Raw genomic sequence first — 19,532 nt, forward strand, 5'->3', positions numbered from 1 at the left:
AGATTTATACAAGATAGTTTAACTTTCTACCCAACCCTATACCAGTGAATAAAATTTTCAATGCTTCAAAAGATGCTTTTATTATCTAATGTTGCTAAACAAATTACAAATTGTGCCAGATTTATTATCAGCCCTGAAATATGGTCCAATTACATCTGTCGATGTAGAACGAGAACGGCCATTTTCAATGTAAAAATTAATTTTAAGTGATGGAAACGTAGTTTTAAGACCTATACTACAATCACACTACCTACAAGTACACTGGAAATAAACAAACCAAAACAATTGAATGTTACCAAGAGCACTCCCAAATCATGATTTACAAAGTTTATACATTGTAAATCATGATTCGGAAGTGCTCCTCAACTTTTAGAATTCTCTCTTGACTTCACTGCAGCATCCATCTTACGTCTGGATCCCGCGTATGAAAAAAAAGTTGATTAATAGCAAGCTGAAAATTTGTTAATAGCTTAAGGGTGTCTAGTCGGATAAACTTTGATATATGGGAACACTGGAACAGGGGAAGTTTTAATTGTGGAACAGGTTAAAAATTTGGAACGGTCAGACCACGAAAACGGCACATGTATTTTGTCCGACAGAACAGACTTAAACTCTCCGAACAGAGATTAAACTCTCATGCAAAAATCAGACTGCTATTTATCACCAAATGGGCATTTTAATGAGTGGAACATGTAGAATATGTCAAATGACAGGAATTATGACAGGTGATAAATAGCAGTCTGATTTTTGCATGAGAGTTTAATCTCTGTTCGGAGAGTTTAAGTCTATTCTGTCGGACAAAATAAATGTGCCGTTTTCGTGGTCTGTCCGTTCCAAATTTTTAACCTGTTCCACAATTAAAACTGCCCCTGTTCCAGTGTTTCCATATATCAAAGTTTCTCCGGCTAGACACCCTTAAGCTATTAACAAATTTTCAGCTTGCTATTAATCAACTTATTTTTCATACGCGGGATCCAGACCTATCTGGCTTGCAATTTTTAGAAGCCATGGAGATGTCACCAGGAAAATTGCCCAATAAGTTTTTCAATTAAATATCTTTTAAAAATATTTTTAAATATTTTTATTAGGTTGAAAAACTTTAACTTTGATTCAAGAAAGTTTGAATAAGTTTATATAAACATGCTGTTTGCTTCTACAAAACTTTTTTTATTCCTTCTAGAATCTTCTCGCAAGCTAATGGTACAATTATTATACTGTTATCTCTTCGCGATACCGGTCCTGCCCACGATGATATTACGTCATTAAAAATGAAATCAGAGGCAATGTCAGAATTTTAAATCGCGAAAAAGCTAATGAATCATCAGGCATTTAAAAACTGCTGATTATCGACTTATACAATACAATAATATGCATAACTGGGTGCACAACAATAAAAAACGTGACATATAGTCGTGCCGAAGATGTAAATGTGCACACTAAGCAAATGTATACAGGGTTCACCAAAACTGCAGAAATTACTGATAAACAAATTTCTATTAGTATATAATAATACGGTATAAAACTGGATATTAGCATATTCTAAGAACCACTAATTATACAGGTGATGTTGTTGTTACTGTGTTTAGTGGTATTCTTAGTAAATGTCAACAATTACGCAATCAAATTCCCTGTTTCTTCTTCAACAAAAGCTGATTGTATATCTTTTTTATTGGTAAGATTGGTACTAAAGATTTATTTTTTACTTCACAATAATTTAAGACTAATATACTGAGAGGGTTATTTTTGTGTCAATGTTGATAAATCTCAAATACAGAAAAGAAATGAACGCATTTGAGAAATGCTAAAAGAGGAGCATTGTTTAAGTTGTAAAATTTCAAACAAAAGATAAGAAGCAGTTAATAATATTGATCCCGTTGAGAATATAAGAAATATAGGACTGAGTGAGAGTGTGAAAAAACATTCTGATAATATACTCTTCTTTTGTCACCCATCTGTGTATTTATTAATATTTTTGGTATCCTTTGTTCTTCCTAAATGCCCCAACGACATTTTCAATCTCTATGCTTTTACTACATATGTAGTTCTAATAAGCCTCATGTTCTTGGCATTGTTTCTTTTTCTATATACCTACCTCCCCTCTTTAACACCTCCAAAAATTCTTCTCAATGTTTTACTTTCCCATGAATTTATTTCTTCTTCTTGTGTTTGGTTTAGCACCCATGTTTCGCTTACATAGAGGCCTGTCAAGTGTCGATCACAAAACTGTTTTGTATACTTATATTTATTTTGGCTCGTCTCCACATATTTTTAGATGTACCAGATTTTGGTAAAACTCCTATCTAAACATTTCTTTTATGTATTCTTGCATTTAGCTCACAGTCATATTTTCCGTTCTCATGTATGTTAGTTCCCAGGTAAGTAAAATTCTTAACTTTTTCTAATTAGGGAGTGTCTGCATTCTCCTTGATCTTTAAGATTACCTGTCCTCGCTTGATATATCTGCAGATCTAGGAAGAATCGCAAGATCGTCCGCATAAGCCAATATCTGATGCACTTTGTGTCTTTAAAGTCCATGACCAAATTGTCGGTTTACTGAATCATATGCTTGTTTGAAATCGATAAAGACAGCGTTAATAGGAATATTAAGGTAGGTACGTATCCATTCTCCGTGCTCTTTGCAACTGCTCGAATGGATACGGCATGCGCTCCTCTACATATAAACCGCGACCGATTAGATCGCCGAGCGGGAGCACCAACGTATCCACTATGTGAAGCAGCTACACGTAGCACCAATGTAATGGATACGGGCCTTTATAATCATAGTACATTCACTTAGTTTGCTCAATGTAAAAAAAGATATTCTGTTTTTTTAAAAACCTTTTTTTATTTATTATACTACTCTCATATTATTTTTGTTGTGTGTACTCTTCAAATTTTACTTGACTACTGTTCGCTAATATTTTATATTAGACAAGACGAAAACGGCGGGTTCGTTGGGAAAAATATTCCCGTGAGATTTTTTTGCATAATCACATTCGTGAGACATCCCAGAATAAGGTTCAAGAAGTCGCCCACGTGAAAAGTGGTCCAAATTTTTTTTAATCAAATTGCAAAAATCAATATTTTTGGCCCGGACAATTTTTTTGTAGGTTTTTTGGACCATTCTGGATAAAAAAGGTCTCTTATAATTTTTCTCTAGAGTTGATCGTTTTCGAGTTATAAGCAAATTAAAATTGAAAAAAAAAACGAAAAATGGCGATTTTCAAGGCTTAATAACTCGGTTAAAATTTATTATTATGAAAGTCAGAAAGTGACTAAATCAAAGTTTAATGCCCCCCCTACAAGATCTTGAAGAAATTTTTGTCATTATTTTATTACTATTAAGCTGTTATTTTTTAAGTAATAATAATGAGCGCCATGCTCGTTTGCACGTGTTAGGTGGCCGTAAAAGGTGCGAGAGAGATGCCATTCCGGCAGTCCAATTGTGCATCTTACTTGCACTCACATTTACAGCCGCGTCAATACGATCTAACCGCCCATTGTTATTAATTAAAAATAACAGCTTAGTAATAAATTTATAACACAGATTTCTTCAGGATCATGTAGCGGAGGCTTTAAATTTTGATTTAGTCACTTTCTAACTTTCATAATAATAATTTTTAACGGAGTTATTAAGTCTTAAAAAGGGTCATTTTCGCATTTTTCAAATTTTAAATTGCTTATAACTCGAAAAAGATAAACTTTAGAGAAAAATTATAGGAGACATTTTTTGTCCAGAATGGTCCGGAAAACCTAAAAAAATTTGTCCAAGCCAAAAATATTGATTTTTACAATTTGATTAAAAAAAATTGAACCACTTTTCACGTGGGCGAATTCTTGAACCTTATTCTGGGATGTCTCACGAATGTGATTATGCAAAAAAATCTCATGGGAATATTTTTCCCAACGGACCCGCAGTTTTCGTCTTGTCTATATATAACGTATCCAGCAAGGCAATTCCCCTATAGTTTTATAGTTCTTTTTTTTTTATAGCGGTATTAAGAGTGATCTGTTTCAATATGTAGGCATCTCTTACCCCTTCTATATATAATTTTTATGAGCTTACTTAATTCTTTTGCTAATTTTTCTCCTCCATATTTAATAAGATCTGGACTTATTTCATTTTCACCCGGACTCTTACAGTTTTTTACATATTTTATTTTATCCAGGGAAGGTCAATGGACGATTTTTAAATAATTTCGTCGTTTATATTTTTTTCGGTATGAAATTCATATACAGATGTACTGTTTACATTTATTACTTCAAAATATATCTTCTTTCTATTTAAAATTCTTTCTTCATCTGCTATTAATTTCCCATTTTTTGCTATTTATCAAAATGGGTGGTTTTCCTATTGAATGGCTGTTGAACTTCTTGAAAAAATTCTTAAATACTTACTTTCTGTTAAATCGCGTTTCTATTTTCTCTATCTTTTACTCAATGAACTTTCGTTATCTTGATCTATCTTTTTATATTTACTCTTATCCTCTTCTTTTCCTATCTGTAGTATATTATGGTAAGAATATTTATCTTTTGATATAGCTCCACCTAGGCACCAGACTATTTCTTTTTAATCTCACATTTTTAGGACTGGATTAGAAGTCTTTTAGCACATTGATTTTTTCAGACTTGTCTTCCTTTTTCTCGCTCTCCGTTTTAATTATCTTTAGAATATGTTTTGACAATAATTTTAGTCCACACTCGTCAATCAAATTATTGTGTTTTATTTATAAATAATATTACAAACTATTTTTTTATTGATAAGATATTGTTTTCATTTACCCTAGCGTTTATAATAGATAATAATCCGTGAATTTTTTTAAATGTATTCTTGCTGGGATAGTATCTATTTAATAATGCTGATGTTTCTGTATAATATGTATTATATTTATGTAGAATGGCACAGATGTGTATAAAATACAAGAAAGATATCCCTGTGGTTTATAAATGGTCTACCATGTAGATCGCTAAACTATGTAGGTATAGAAACTGGCATTTTCTGAAAAACGAGTTTACTATAAAAGTTTTTGTAACAGAAATATTACAGGATTATTTAAAAAAAATACATTAATTGATGAGTATTTGCTGATGCTTTATTTACACTCTGAATTAGTTTGCTGAGTTTGTATTTTATATGGAAAAGAAAAGGCTGAACAGAAGGATACATAATAAAGGATTGTGTTTGACTTTTTTAGATATTGGTATTTATCTATTTTTATTTTGTTATGATCTGTTTTTGTTATCTTAATTTTAATAGCCGGGTAATTAATTTTTGGGATAGCTGGGATATTAATCCATTATAGGCCAGCATCCTATTTATTAAGTAGATCACTGAAATTTTTTATCAAGCGTTAAAATTTGTTTAAATTTAAAGAAAAATTTTCGGCTGTATTACAAAATTATTATTTTTCTCGTATTGCATTTCCAATATCATTTCAAAAAAATATATAAACATTGTACTCGCTGACTTCGTTTAGATTGCCATATTATTTAATAATAAAAGTTTCATATCGGCCCCTTTTACTGGATTATTCTTGGTGATTAATGTTTATTTATAAACTATTAGTCCTGTCGCCAGGGGGTACAACGGCCTCCTGTATTCAGATGGACTTACCCAAGTTTTTTTATGTATTTTGACCCGTAGAACACGAATTTTTTGGGTAACAGTTGATCCGGATGTCGATAAGATTGTTATAAACAAAGAAGTTGAGGAATTACATAACAGCGATTTCTCGGAAAACAAAACATGTTTTGTATTTTTTGGGCCATTCTAACCAAAAAGTGTTCCTACAAATCTTTTCGTAGGATGCATAGTTTTCGAGATAAACGCGGTTGAACTTTCAAAAAATCGAAAAATTGCAATTTTTGAACCCGAATAACTTTTGATTAAAAAATAAAATAGCAATTCTGCTTACCTCATTTGAAAGCTCAAGTCAAAGTATATCGGTTTTAGTTATTTTCATTGCTAAAAATTTATTATTTTATTGTTAAACAAAAGTAAACACCTAGTGCTGGAGTGATGTTTTCAATGATTTCTCATTTAAAATCGAACGAGTAGGTAGAGTAGGTACAAGTGCAAGCGAGGCTATTTCTACGTAGCATGCATGTAAACGCATGTATTAGGCACGGGAAACACTATGTGTTTATAGCTTTTTTTAGCAATAAACACATACATTTTTAGCAATGTATATATTCGAAACCGATAGAATTTGACTTGAACTTTCAAATGCGGTAAGCAGAATTGCTATTCTATTTTTTAATCAAAAGTTATTCGGGTTCAAAAATTGCAATTTTTCGATTTTTTGAAAGTTCAACCGCGTTTATCTCGAAAACTATGCATCCTACGAAAAAACTTGTAGGAACATTTTTTGGTTAGAATGGCCCAAAAAATACAAAAACATGTTTTGTTTTGCGAGAAATCGCTGTTATGTAATTCCTCAACTTCTTTGTTTATAACAATCTTATCGACATCCGGATCAACTGTTACCCAAAAAAATCGTGTTCTACAGGCCAAAATACATAATAAAAACTTGGGTAAGTCCATCTGAATACAGGAGGCCGTTGTACCCCCCCTGGCGACAGGACTATATAGACATAGACTATATTCAAGAATATATCTCATATCTGGGAAATATAAACTGTTAAATCGTCATTATAAGTTTTATTTTGCTTATCTATAAATAGGACACGTACTTTACTTAGCGTTACCACAATTTGTAACATTTCAGTAAGTAATAAGCACTAGTAAAGAACTAACGTTAGTAAATTCACGGCTTCTCTAAAAATAAAAATAAATGCATACTTGCAATAATTATGATAACACTGACGCCCAGTGGTCTATTTTATTATAGAACGGGTCAAAATGAAAAAGATATAAAATAATATGAATATTTCCAGACTAAGAACAATAGGTATTACTGATAATTATGTATAGGTAAAATTTTGAAATTAAAAAAAAAATAATTTGGGCGTTAATCAGTTAGATAATTAAGTTCACTTTAATTTAGTTTTAAAATTTTTGGAACTCTGTATAAAAAAAAAGTAAAATCTTTGTAAAGACAGTATTTTAATTTCGTCTTATACCTAAAAAATTTAAGTGACTAAAATATTTGATGAATTAAGTATCTCAGCGATATCACAACATTGTTGTTTTACAAAGTAGAATATCTATTAATATAATTATAATAGTAGAATATGATAATCAATTTAAAATAGTAGGAAATCAACTATTTAGGGAAGAGGTAACTAGGGTAGACTACCCAGTGATTGGCCGGTCACATTTCTATTAAGGGATTAAATCATAGAATTATGTAATAAATGTTTATCATTAGGAATATTACGTTCCTCCCTATAAAAAATCAGTTGTAGGTTATACAAAACCAAACATTTCTAGTCTAGATTCAAATTTAAGTTCCAAAAAATCTTGTGTAATACCTTTCTGTCAAAAACTAGTTATTGGCATGGCTTCTCCAGTAATTAGCCACTAATTTGTCAGTTATTGGCCAGGACGGATTATGAAACTTCTAGTGATTAGCCACCACCAATCAGTTATTGGCCGAAAAAGATAATCAAAAAAGAAACAGGTTTAGGTACTAATTAAAATATGTAGTATTTATTCACAGTAAAAAATAGTACACAAAATCAAAATAATTCCCTATTAATATAACTCCCTTTTAATATAAAAGTAAAAAATGATACATAAGTATAAGACTTAATTAATTTTATGTTGGTTTTTTAGACATATATTGCAGCTAAATGTTTGTGAATTTGATTTATGCATATTAAGTCTATTTATGCAAGAAATGTGGTAGGCCCTTCGGCAAAAGTTACATTTAATTCCAAGATTTTGCTCTTTAAAATTATAAGTACACGAGAAGCAAAGACCCTCAGTCAGCTTAGGATTTTTAAATAACGAATTATTCTTGTAGGTTTCCATTACCTCATCGGTAAATAAACTCTTTTTTACCTTCTCTATTGCAATATTTTTCAAATCACATTTTTTGTTATCTTGAAAAGACGAGGAAGATGGTATATCTGACAAAAATTTATCAAGAAGCCAATTGTCTTCACATGTATTAAAAGAATCCTTCTCTGGTAAGATAGGTTGCTCGGTAAGTTTGTTCAACATTTTAGGCTTATCATCATCTTTTATTTCTCGGTTTATACTTTTCTCTGTTTTTTTACTTTGTGTTTTTTCTTTCTTGGCAGTTTTTAAACTTTTAACCTTCTTGGAAATTTTGCTTACTGTAACAGCCTTCTTTTCCAAACGTTGTCTTTTTCTCTCCTCCTTTTCTGCAGCAATCTTTTTTTTAGATTCCTCCTCCTCAGCTTTTCTTTTAATCCACTGGGTAGATGTAATTGCATATGTTATTTTTTCGGTGTTTCTGTTTCCTTTTCGTTTAGGTGTCTTTGCAAACTGCAAAGTCTCATTCAGATTTGGAGGTCTTTGTTCGTTTGTGTTTTCATTATTATTAGGCCTTGATAGTTCAATTTGCTCCGTGCCTGTATGTTCAGGGGGCATATCTTGGACATTAATAATTTGAATATTTTCATCCAGCAGCCCATCTAATATTTGATCGTGACTTACAATTAATACAGGAATCTCATTAATGTTGAAATCGGAAGGTTCAGGCTCTTCTGTATGGACAGTGCTATCGGTAGGCATATTTAAAGTTTGCTGTTCCACCGGAATCACTTCTATGGCCTGAGGAATGTGTTTAAAACTTTTCCATAACTTAAACAACAGTGGTTGTTCATTTTCTGTGACATCCTTATAATCATTGTTAAATTCTTGAATAATGCGATTTCCTACTATGCGAGAGAAATCTTTGTAACTTAAAAATGTGTTACTTAGATTTTCTGACTTTGTTTCGGATTCAACTGTCAATATTTTTTGTCCTCCAAGACACTTGGAATAATCTAAAGCGTTTGGATTCCAAGGGTATAGTCCGCAAGCCTTGAATCCACTTTTTATTGTTTCTGACTTTCCAGTTTGTTCCACGGCAATTTTCAGAACATTTGCAAAATGCTCTTTTGATAATGTCTCTGAATGATGATCTCGTCTCCATTGTATAACAGCCTTTTTCCATCCACTTTTGATAGGCTTGAAAGCTGACACATCTGCCGGTTGAAGAAGTCTCGTAGAGTTAGGATATAGACATATTAAAACAATATTTAGTTTTTTACATAAGATACTAAGGTTGTACGTCATGTGTGTTCGATGACCGTCTAAAAACAAAATGACCGGAAAAGACGTATTCACCTTTTTTAAATGCGGATAAAGTATGTTTTCAATATAATCACACATTAATTCTGCTTTCATCCAGCCCGTATCAGAAAGGCCAATGCCCCATTCACCAGGAACAGACTTGGCGATATTCGCAGGAAGCCGTTTATATGGATACACGACCATCGGTGGTGTTATTCCTCCAGATGCTGTAAAAGTAAACATCACAGTGATGTTAGATTTAGACGATGCATGTTCTACTTCATAAACATTTGATGCCCCCCTAGGCGCTAGAACTTTACTGTTTTTCGGGCACAGATTAAAACATGTCTCATCTGCATTCAGAATACGATCGGGGTACTGTAACACTTCCGTAAGTCCTTTTTCTATGAAAAAACTTTCAACTTCAAAAAACCATTTTCGTATGTCACTTTCCGAAACATTTGCGCTAGCCGCGGTTACAGCTTCTGTTGTACGCAAAGAAATCTCGGGATTTCTTCGTAGGAAAGCTTTGTACCAAGTTTCGCCAGGACGATTGTTAATAAAAGGATTATCTCTGGGATTACTATCAAGAAACTGCTTAACTGATTCCTGCACATCTTCCTTTCGACGTGGAAACCCTTTCCTATGATTTTCGAAAATCCAGTTCACCAAAATTTTTTCTTCTTCTGGTAGAAGAACTGGATTAGGTCCTAAATTTGGTTTCGTAAATTTTTTACTTTTTCGAAATTGTAGGGTTGCCCTTGGAATTTTATAGCGCCTTGAAACTTCTCGTAATGAAAACCCGTTGTTTATTTCATCTAGGGCAGTTTGAAGCTCTTCTTCTGTATACTTTTTTTGATATTTCTCTCCGTCAATAATTTTAGGCATTGTTCCAAAAAAGTTCAGTTCAATATTACCTGCAAATTTGTAAAAATCAGTTATTGGCCCTGTGTAACATCAGTTATTGGCCCCCGGCCAATAACTGATTTTAATGATTTGTTTGTAGCATATAGACTAGCAATAGAGTTAATACGCCAAAAGAGTTCAAAATCATTTATAGAAAATATAATTTCGTCGAGATATTTAAAATTCAGTTATTGGCCATCAGGCCAATCACTAATGTAGTATGTGTTTTATAATCTAGAGATTGGCCGTCATTTATTTTCTTAAATTTACTAGTTATAACATAAAAAAATTATTTAATTAGCCACCAATTACGTAACTAACACAATCAAAGTAAGAAAATCAGGGTTTTAAAGAAAATAAACTGCACAAACACTTACCAAAATGTAGTCGCCCTTAGCAAATACTTTAGAAATCTAACTAATACTACACATGACTGAGAGACCTGTTAACAACGAGTTGTAGCACGCAAATGGCAGACTGTTTAACAACGAAATTTTATGGAAGTGGCCTTGAATGTTGGAAGACGAATTTGATACTGGTATTTAGTATTAGTTGTACAGTGGTGCCTTGTTTTTAAAAGTTTTTTAATGGGGGCCAATGACTAACACAAATATTAAATATGGCCAATCACTGGGTATTCTACCCTATTAAACTTTTCATTCATTGATATCAACAATTTTTTAATTTATGTACAGTTGTTTCTACGATACTAATATAGCCATAACAAAAGGTAGCAAGTTTTATCAGCCTACAGCGGACCATGACTGATAAGCGTCTGAGTTATTTAAAGATATACTTTTACTTCAAAATTGCTGATAAACAAAACACAATAATAACATTAATCATCGACTTTAAAAATTAAAAACTTTCTAATAAATATCTTTAGAATAAAAATATTTTAAAACTTTAATGAATGTCTTGCAAGAATTCCATTATGTACCCAAAAGAGGATTAAGTCTATAGATAAGTTACAGCAGGTACCGACCGGTACCAGAGTTCTATGAATTATTATAATTATCGGAAATTTCCTACACTTTTGGGGTACCCTGTATACAACCACTAAAAAAATTCAGGTAAAATGGTCACGTACCTAAACAACTAGAGCAAATCTAACTCCTCTTCCAAACTACCACTCCATAGGGGTCAAAATTAACAAAAGTGTAAAATGAAATGATAAACCAAATAAAAAACTGACCTTTTCGTAAAAAAACCAAAACTTCTCCGTTCCATATCACACAAACCAAATAACAGAAATCATAGAACAAAAAATGAATCGGGTCGGAAAATTCACTATCAGCCGCACACACACAAAAAAAAAGTTCACACACTTAGAAAAATCCCTTCTACTCAGCTACATTACCACCTTCACGCTTTCAAACTATCGGAACTACTGCGTGATTTTATGAAAATCTACTGGTTGTCCTTCGGCTGACCAATGGCAGAGCGCATCGCCCTTCCCTCTACACCATTGGCTGTTCACGGAAAATGACGCCGACTTGGTGCGGAAGGGGCGAAGGGGGAAGACCATGGTAAATGAAAAAGTTTGAAGTCGCCGATACGAGACGGTCTGCCATGCTATTTTCAAGGATTTTCGAGTTAATCATGGCGAATGGTTCTGAAACACGCAGTAGGCTGTTGGGTATATTTTCGACGTATGGCTAGGACCTATTGTGGGGAACGCTTGGAGAAGGAGGGGAGCGATTCGCTTGGAGATAAGATAACGATAGCTGAATGTGGTATGGTGATTGCCTATGGGGTTTTTCCTATCTTGTATCGGAGAGGTGGGGTGTGGTAATATTCTGCAGCCGTGATGGTAATTCGAGGAATCGACAGGATGTAGGAGATTAAAATGAAAGTTGATAACGTTTAAACATTAACATACACTCCAAAAATGTCGATCCTCAATAGCTTTTTAAACGTTTAACATATAAGTATTTCTAAAAGGCTTTCTAAATCACATTTACTATACATTTATACAGAATCTTATAAAAAGTATGTCTTGTATCACGCTCTCTCTACCTCCCCTCCCTCTCTACTCTCTCATTATTATTTATTTACAAAGTTCAAGAGGCCTCGAAGGCCTAGGGCTAAAAATACAATTAATGTAATACGTACAATGATATAATAGGTACTTTTACTTAGGGCTTGTCCATATGCAGGCGGTTACGTACGCCGCGATTTACCAGTTTAAACGCTGCTGGTAAACTGGCGGTTGCATGTGTACGATGTTGAGCGGTTGCATTTGTTTCTACATATGTTAACTTGAACCGCGGCGGTTCAGTTTTTCAGGTAAACCGCGACGTCAACGTTGGCCAACCGCCCTTATATGTATATATGTACCTATATACCCCATTCGCAGCGTACTACGCCTTTGGGTTCCCGTTCTCCAAGCCTGTCTTCTGCCAGTCTTCTTCAGATAGATTTCTTGCTGACATTGCTTTTGAGATTCCTTGGATCGATGTTGTTGGTGGTCGTCCTCGTTTTCTTTTCTCTGGTGGTATCCATTCTAATATCTTTTTGGGTAGACTTTCTTCCCCCATACGTCTATCATGTCCGTACCATATTAGTTGTTGTTTTTCGATGTCTTCTATAATTGATCCTTGTACTTTCATTTGTCTCCTTATGTCCTCATTTCTCACATGTTCTAATCTAGACTTTCCCGCTGCTTTCATCCAAAAATCCATTTCAACTGCTAATAGGTTACCTTTAAGTTTTTGTGATAACTGACACACTTCTGAGCCATGGACGATTACTGGTTTTAATATTAGGTATACCTATATTCTTTTTTTCGTTGCCGGTCTTATATTTTTTTGCCTTAATACTGAATTCAACGCACCTATAACTTCTTTTCCTTTGGTTATTCTGTCTTTTATGGCTTCATCACTTCTCCCTGTCTTTGTTAGTTTTACCGCCAAATATGTAAATTGGTCACATTTCTTAATGGTTTGTTTCATCTTCTAAGTCGAGGTCATCTACAGTATTTTCTCCTCCTACGCAAAGATATTGTGTTTTTTGGACATTTACTTCGAGGCCCCATTTTTTGTACTCTTCCATTAGTTTTCTAGCCATATACTCCAGGTCTTCTTTGTCTTGGGCAATAACTACCTGGTCATCTGCATAGTATATAACGTTTCATCCCCAATAGATAGCCCAATCCCTTTACACTTCTTTTTCCAGTGCCTGACGGCTTCATCTCATCGATAGATATGTCTCATATATATGTTGAACAGTATGGGAGATAAACAACAACCTTGTTTCAGTCCTTTTGTTACCTGAAAACCATTAGACATCTCTTTTCCTATTTTAACTTTTGCTATTGTGTTCTTATATAGCTCTTTAATAGCGTCGATTAGTGTAACGCTGATACTGGTTTTCTCCAATACTTTCCACAACTTCGCAACAGGCACGGTGTTATATGCTTTTGTTAAATCGACTAAAAGTAAGTGCACTTCTCAAGATCTCAGTGTTCTTTTCTCGAGTATTTGGGATAAGCAGCAAATACTATCTATTGTGGATCGTCCTGCTCTGAATCCGTTTTGTTCTTCCGATTCAAAAGGACGGTATTCTTCGCATATGCGTTCTTTTATAATTCTTCCATATAATCTGCTAAGCGTGCTCGTAACAGTTATACCCCGATAGTTATTGCAATCTTCCTTATTTCCTTTCTTATGGATAGATGTAATCCATCCTTCTTTCCAACTTTGTGGCACTGGTTCTCCATGCAAGTGCCTATTGAAAAATTCTGTTAGTTTATTATCTCGAATAGTTTGTTGGTTCCATTTTTTATTAATTCTGCATATATCCCCTCTGGACCAGGAGCACGTCCATTTTTCAGCAGTGATACAGCTGTTTTAGCACTTATATATACGAGGTCTTATAGGTCTTATATTACAAAACTTCGATAAAGTGGGGTGGCTTTTTGTCAAACCATGCTCCTTTCCTACTAAATTAACTTACTATTATCCTCCATTCATCCCTGTTTGTCTGTTTGTTGCTTTTCTTTCCCAACCAATAATTCCCACATTTCTGAGATCTTTATATACGCTGTCAAACCATCTTTGTGTTGGTCTTCGTTTCCTTCTTTTCGTGATTGGGCCCCGTTTTAGTGTCACCTTTGGCATCCCCTTCCTTTCCATTCTCATCACGTCTCCCATCAATCTAACTCCCTGTGCCTTTATGAAGCTACTGATGCCTTGTCCGTTATACAGTTCCTCTAGCTCCCTGTTTGTTCGTCGCACCCAAACTTCCACCGTGTTTTTGCCTCTATATAGCGCATGAAGGGATACCTTATGTTCATTGTGGGTAGTCTGTATTTCTTAACAGATCATTTCCCCCTTACATTTACACCATTGGATGCTCTCGGAAAATAACGCCGACTTGGTACGGATGGGGCGAAGGAGGAAGACCATGGTAAATGAAAAAGTTTGAAGTCGCCGATACGAGACGGTCTGTCATGCTATTTTCAAGGATTTTCGGGTTAATAATGGCGAATGGTTCTGAAACACGCAGTAGGCTGTTGGGTATATTTTCGACGTATGGCTACGACCTATTGTGGGGAACGCTTGGAGAAGGAGGGGAGCGATTCGCTTGAAGATAATATGCTGCGCAATTATGCGAAAAGTTATGAAAAGCCTAGTCCCTAGTCGAAACGAGTATGAACCACTTGAGCTGGAACAGCAAGCAGAATGTCGAGTTAGACGATCTTGCATCAACCACATCTGCACTTTAACCCAAAGAAATGACGAAAGAATGACTAGGGATAGACCTACCAATTTATTTGTGGATTTGACGAAAGCTTGTGATACAATACCCCTACTGTAGACTATTGCAAGTACTGGAAAGTTCATGTATTAATTACACTTGTGAAAGCAATACAACGATTCTATAACGAATTTATATCAAAAATAAAGATTAACAACCAGTTTTTCGAAAATTTTAGGGTAAATAAGGGACTAAAGTAAGGCTGCAGTCTATCTTCAATACTTTAAAATCTATCTAAATACATAACAGGTACCTACTGAAGAAATGGAGATTATTGGCAACCGCCTGAGCGAAGAAACAAAAAATCTAAAACAGTATAACTAGCTTATTTTTGTGTTATGAATTTTAAACTGAACGCAGCCTGTGTTTAGTTACATCTTTTAGTTGAATTATATGCCTGACACAGCAAGGTTATGGATATGGAGAAACTGGAGAGAAATTCTTGAGGACACCAGAACTCCCACAGGGTTATTGATGATGATGATGATGCTGAACAATACTAGAGGACAAAGATGTATGAATATAATACTATAAATATTTTGTCGAACAGAGACTACAGAGAGTTATACCCTTCCCACGTCTTGGATATAAGAGCACTGACATCAGTGAAGATAGAAAGCGATAGTGAATTGAGACTGCAATATCAGAACGAAAACACGTAGAGATGATAAAAATAAAAAAAGAATGTGTGTGTACTTTGTACGCACGTCAGAAGTTATACTTCTATTATATGATTTCTTAAAAATAAATATACTTTAAACAGTTTGTTTTAATTTTTTTTAACGCCAAACTAATTTTGTGCTTACCGCTTTCAAAAAAATAAAAAAAAAAGTATAGGATTGCTCCGGATTCGAACTCAAGACCTCTCGATCTCTGGCCGAATGCTATACCAAATACGCTACGAGGACTGTGTCTGTATCGGTTAGGACGTACCTAATGACAATTCACGGTAACAAACAGACAAGATAATAAATATATAATAAAATGTTTTAATAATACTCATTTTACTCCTGATGAAGACAAATCCAAAGACACACAAATTATAATAAATATATTTACTAAAAACACTAATATATTCTTTTCACACCTTTTCTTGCACTGATATATTTATACATAACTTGAAAGATAGCAACTAAACGCCATACTGTCTGTGTGCGCATGCGCGCAGTATTATGAAATTTTACTCTCAATCGCGCCTAAAGAAGTATAACTTCAAAAAGCAGAATAAAGCACGAATATATAAGTTTTAAGCCTGTAGGTAGGACGATTCAACAAGGCATCTATTCCAAAAAAGAAACAGACGAACAACTTACGGAACCTTATTAAGCCACTAGCTCTATGGCTTTCAATTTAATCAAGGAGCAGCGAGTAGTACTCTTCTACAATTCCAATAGAGGATATATTATATACAGGACCTACTTCAGGTCTTGGCGTTCCTGACTACGTTAGCGATCGTTTATCTCCTAGTTTACATTCCCAACATCTCTCCTAGTTTACTTGAGTGACCCAAGTAGCAATTGGCGCGAATCAGACACGCCTGTTGGTATGAAAGGGAAAGGGGCTATCCAGCCATGGTAGTATGTAGGAGACCTGACAGGCAATGGAAAAAAAGGCGCTTGAAATAAACATTTAAAACAAGCTTAAAATAAGTACGTGAAACGTTCATGGTCGGCTGAAGACAGAGAAACTAAATGTGGTTGAAAATTAATTAAAATCATGAGGAATCATAGATCTATCAGAAACCCGTTGGACAGTAAGTATATGAGCATTTATCTATAATGATAACCTATCCAGAAATAAGGTGGCAGTGGTAGTTATCAAAAATCTTAAAAACACTGTAAACAGAGCACAACACTGTGTACAGAATACTTACTGATGGTATCATTGTTCATCATCATCATCAATGGTGCTACTGCTACAGCCCTATGAAAGAGCCTCGACCTTCCCAAGTCTATTACGCCAGTCAGTCCTATCCATTGCCAACTGTTGCCAGTTTGTTGCGCCTATTTTTCTCCCATCCTCATCCACACCATCCTTCCATCTGAGTTTTGGTCTACCACTATTTCTACTTCCCACAGGTTGTGACATAAGGATTCTTCTACGAGGGTTGTTCGGCTGTGATCTTGCTAGATGTCCTGTCCATCTTAGTCTTCCTATTCTTATAAGAGATACTACGTCTTTACCACCAAATTTTTGTTTATATCTGTGGTATACCTCGTAGTTGTACCTCCTCCTCCAGACACCATTTTCACAGATGCCACCGAATATTCCTGTCAGGATCCTTCGTTCAAATATAAGCAGAAGGTTTTCATCTTCCTTGGAAATGTTCCATGCCTCTGATCCATATGTTAACACTTGTTGTATAAGGGTTTTGTATATGGTTATTTTTGTTTTTTGGCTTATAAGTTTCTGCTTCTCATATGTCTACTCAGTCCAAAATAGCATTTGTTTGCTAAGATTATCCTTCGCTTGATTTCTTCCGTCATGACGTTCTCCTTGGTGATCAGGGAGCCTAAGTATGTGAATTTGTCCACCACTTCAAAGGTAGAGTTATCAACCGTGAATTGGTGACCGATGTTTCTGGCTCTATTGTTGGGTGTTGATGCCATCATCTTAGTTTTCTCCTCGTTTACTGCAGGCCCATATTTTTTGAGGCATTTGAGAAGGTGGTATACATTTCTTCTAGCTTGCGTGTTGTGCGGGCAACTAGGTCCACGTCATCTGCATATGCCAAAATTTGGGATGCTTTATTAAAAATATTTCCTCTGTTATCTATTCGGGCATCTCTGATCGCCTTTTCCAGAGCTATGTTGAAGAGGAAACACGCCAGCGCATCTCCCTGTCGTAACCCAACTTCGATTGTTCGCCCTGTATTTCGACTTTGCAAACAACTTTACGCATTGTAGCCTTAACCAATCTTATCAGTTTATCAGGGATGTGGCTTTATACATGGCATCATTGTTATATGATTAAATGCCTGACCAGCAAAATTTGAATGTGGTACAAGTATATGCTCCAACAAGCGAAGCAAAAGACGTGGTAACTGAAGAGTTCGATAATAAACTAGACACGCTAAAAACTACTAAATACAGAGGTCACAATAATTCAGAATCTTCGTTAGATTTTTAGTTGACTTGGTCATTCAAAACCAGTTGAACTGTTTGAATTTTATGTCCCTATGTTGATTAATACATAGTACATACCATAATAATACATACATGTATTTATGGTTTTTCTAATATTGAAACTCCTCTTTTTCACATTAAATATTTTCGCTAAACCTCATCTTATATCGTACACTTTGATGCGCATTTTCCTTCTCTTGTTTATACATTCCACATATTTCAAAAATTGTCCAATACAATGCTGTATTAAATTCTTCTCATTGTATTTAACCCTTCGCGTCCAATATGAGTGTCGCTGAGGGAATGACGCACAAACTAGTAATCAGATTATATTGATCATCCACAGAGATTAGATCCAACCCCAATGGTGTTTGAAACAACAAGGACACGTCCCCCAAATATGGGCTTTACGTAACCCGGAATTTTTGTTCCAATTTAGCATCATCGAAAGGAAGAAAAGAGTATGTAGTTGATATATTTGTCATGGAAACCAAGAAAGGAGAGATAGAATAGTACCTACTATAAACTGAAACTGTCAACCAACTTGGTTTCCAGCTTGGAAAATAACAGAACAGACTAAGTAAAAGAGTACAAATAGTACCTACATTCTTTCACGGTTTTTGCTCTAAATTTTAAAGAACCGCTTGGAATGACATGATATTTGGCATACGCATACCTTACATGTCAAAGAAAAAAAGTGATATTGTGCCGATGTGTGCTTTTGCCCTGGGGGTAACTTTCACCCCCTCTTGGGGGTGAAAAAATATATATTAAGAATAAGTCCGGAAATGGGTAAACTGACTAATTTTAAGTAACTTTTGTTCTAGAGAGCTTTTTCGCCAAGTCAACACTTTTCGAGTTATTTGCAAATGAATATGTTCATTTTTCACGAAAATAACCACATTTTTAGACGGTTTTTCGCAAATAACTCAAAAAGTAATAGATCTGGATCCCGCGTATGAAAAAAAAGTTGATTAATAGCAAGCTGAAAATTTGTTAATAGCTTAAGGGTGTCTAGTCGGATGAACTTTGATATATGGGAACACTGGAACAGGGGCAGTTTTAATTGTGGAACAGGTTAAAAATTTGGAACGGTCAGACCACGAAAACGGCACATTTATTTTGTCCGACAGAATAGACTTAAACTCTCCGAACAGAGATTAAACTCTCATGTAAAAATCAGACTGCTATTTATCACCTGTCATAATTCCTGTCATTTGACATATTCTACATGTTCCACTCATTAAAACGCCCATTTGTTGATAAATAGCAGTCTGGTTTTTGCATGAGAGTTTAATCTCTGTTCGGAGAGTTTAAGTCTGTTCTGTCGGACAAAATAAATGTGCCGTTTTCGTGGTCTGACCGTTCCAAATTTTTAACCTGTTCCACGATTAAAACTGCCCCTGTTCCAGTGTTCCCATATATCAAAGTTTATCCGACTAGACACCCTTAAGCTATTAACAAATTTTCAGCTTGCTATTAATCAACTTTTTTTTCATACGCGGGATCCAGACCTATAAGTATTTTGTCGA

General features: G+C 34.6%; 2 protein-coding genes across 3 annotated transcripts in view; both read right to left on the reverse strand.

Annotated features, from left to right (window-relative positions):
• LOC114328363 (histone-lysine N-methyltransferase 2D-like) overlaps positions 1–19,532 on the reverse strand; it is a 797,359-nt gene that overhangs the window by 222,528 nt on the left and 555,299 nt on the right. Inside the window, exon 1 of one of the 2 annotated variants that reach the window (XM_050655648.1) lies at positions 11,205–11,508. The exons of the other annotated variant lie outside the window; for it this stretch is intronic. The gene's annotated coding sequence lies outside the window, so the exon portion shown is untranslated. Of the gene's footprint in view, positions 1–11,204; positions 11,509–19,532 lie in introns of those variants that run through there. 2 annotated transcript variants of the gene reach the window in all.
• On the reverse strand, positions 7,591–10,765 carry LOC126887809 (uncharacterized). Its single transcript, XM_050655652.1, has 2 exons — positions 10,492–10,765; positions 7,591–10,125 (listed from the first exon to the last, which is right to left on the reverse strand). Exon 2 carries the CDS (start codon positions 10,094–10,096, stop codon positions 7,712–7,714), a length of 2,385 nt encoding a protein of 794 aa, XP_050511609.1. The 5' UTR covers positions 10,097–10,125; positions 10,492–10,765; the 3' UTR covers positions 7,591–7,711.

The sequence above is a fragment of the Diabrotica virgifera genome, chromosome 7 (genome assembly GCF_917563875.1).
Source record: "Diabrotica virgifera virgifera chromosome 7, PGI_DIABVI_V3a".
NCBI classification, from domain to species: domain Eukaryota; kingdom Metazoa; phylum Arthropoda; class Insecta; order Coleoptera; family Chrysomelidae; genus Diabrotica; species Diabrotica virgifera.

What these genes read in the sequence shown, in the direction of transcription:
- LOC126887809 (XM_050655652.1), bottom strand. Translation starts at nt 10,096, where the DNA reads ATGCCTAAAATTATTGACGGAGAGAAATATCAAAAAAAGTATACAGAA.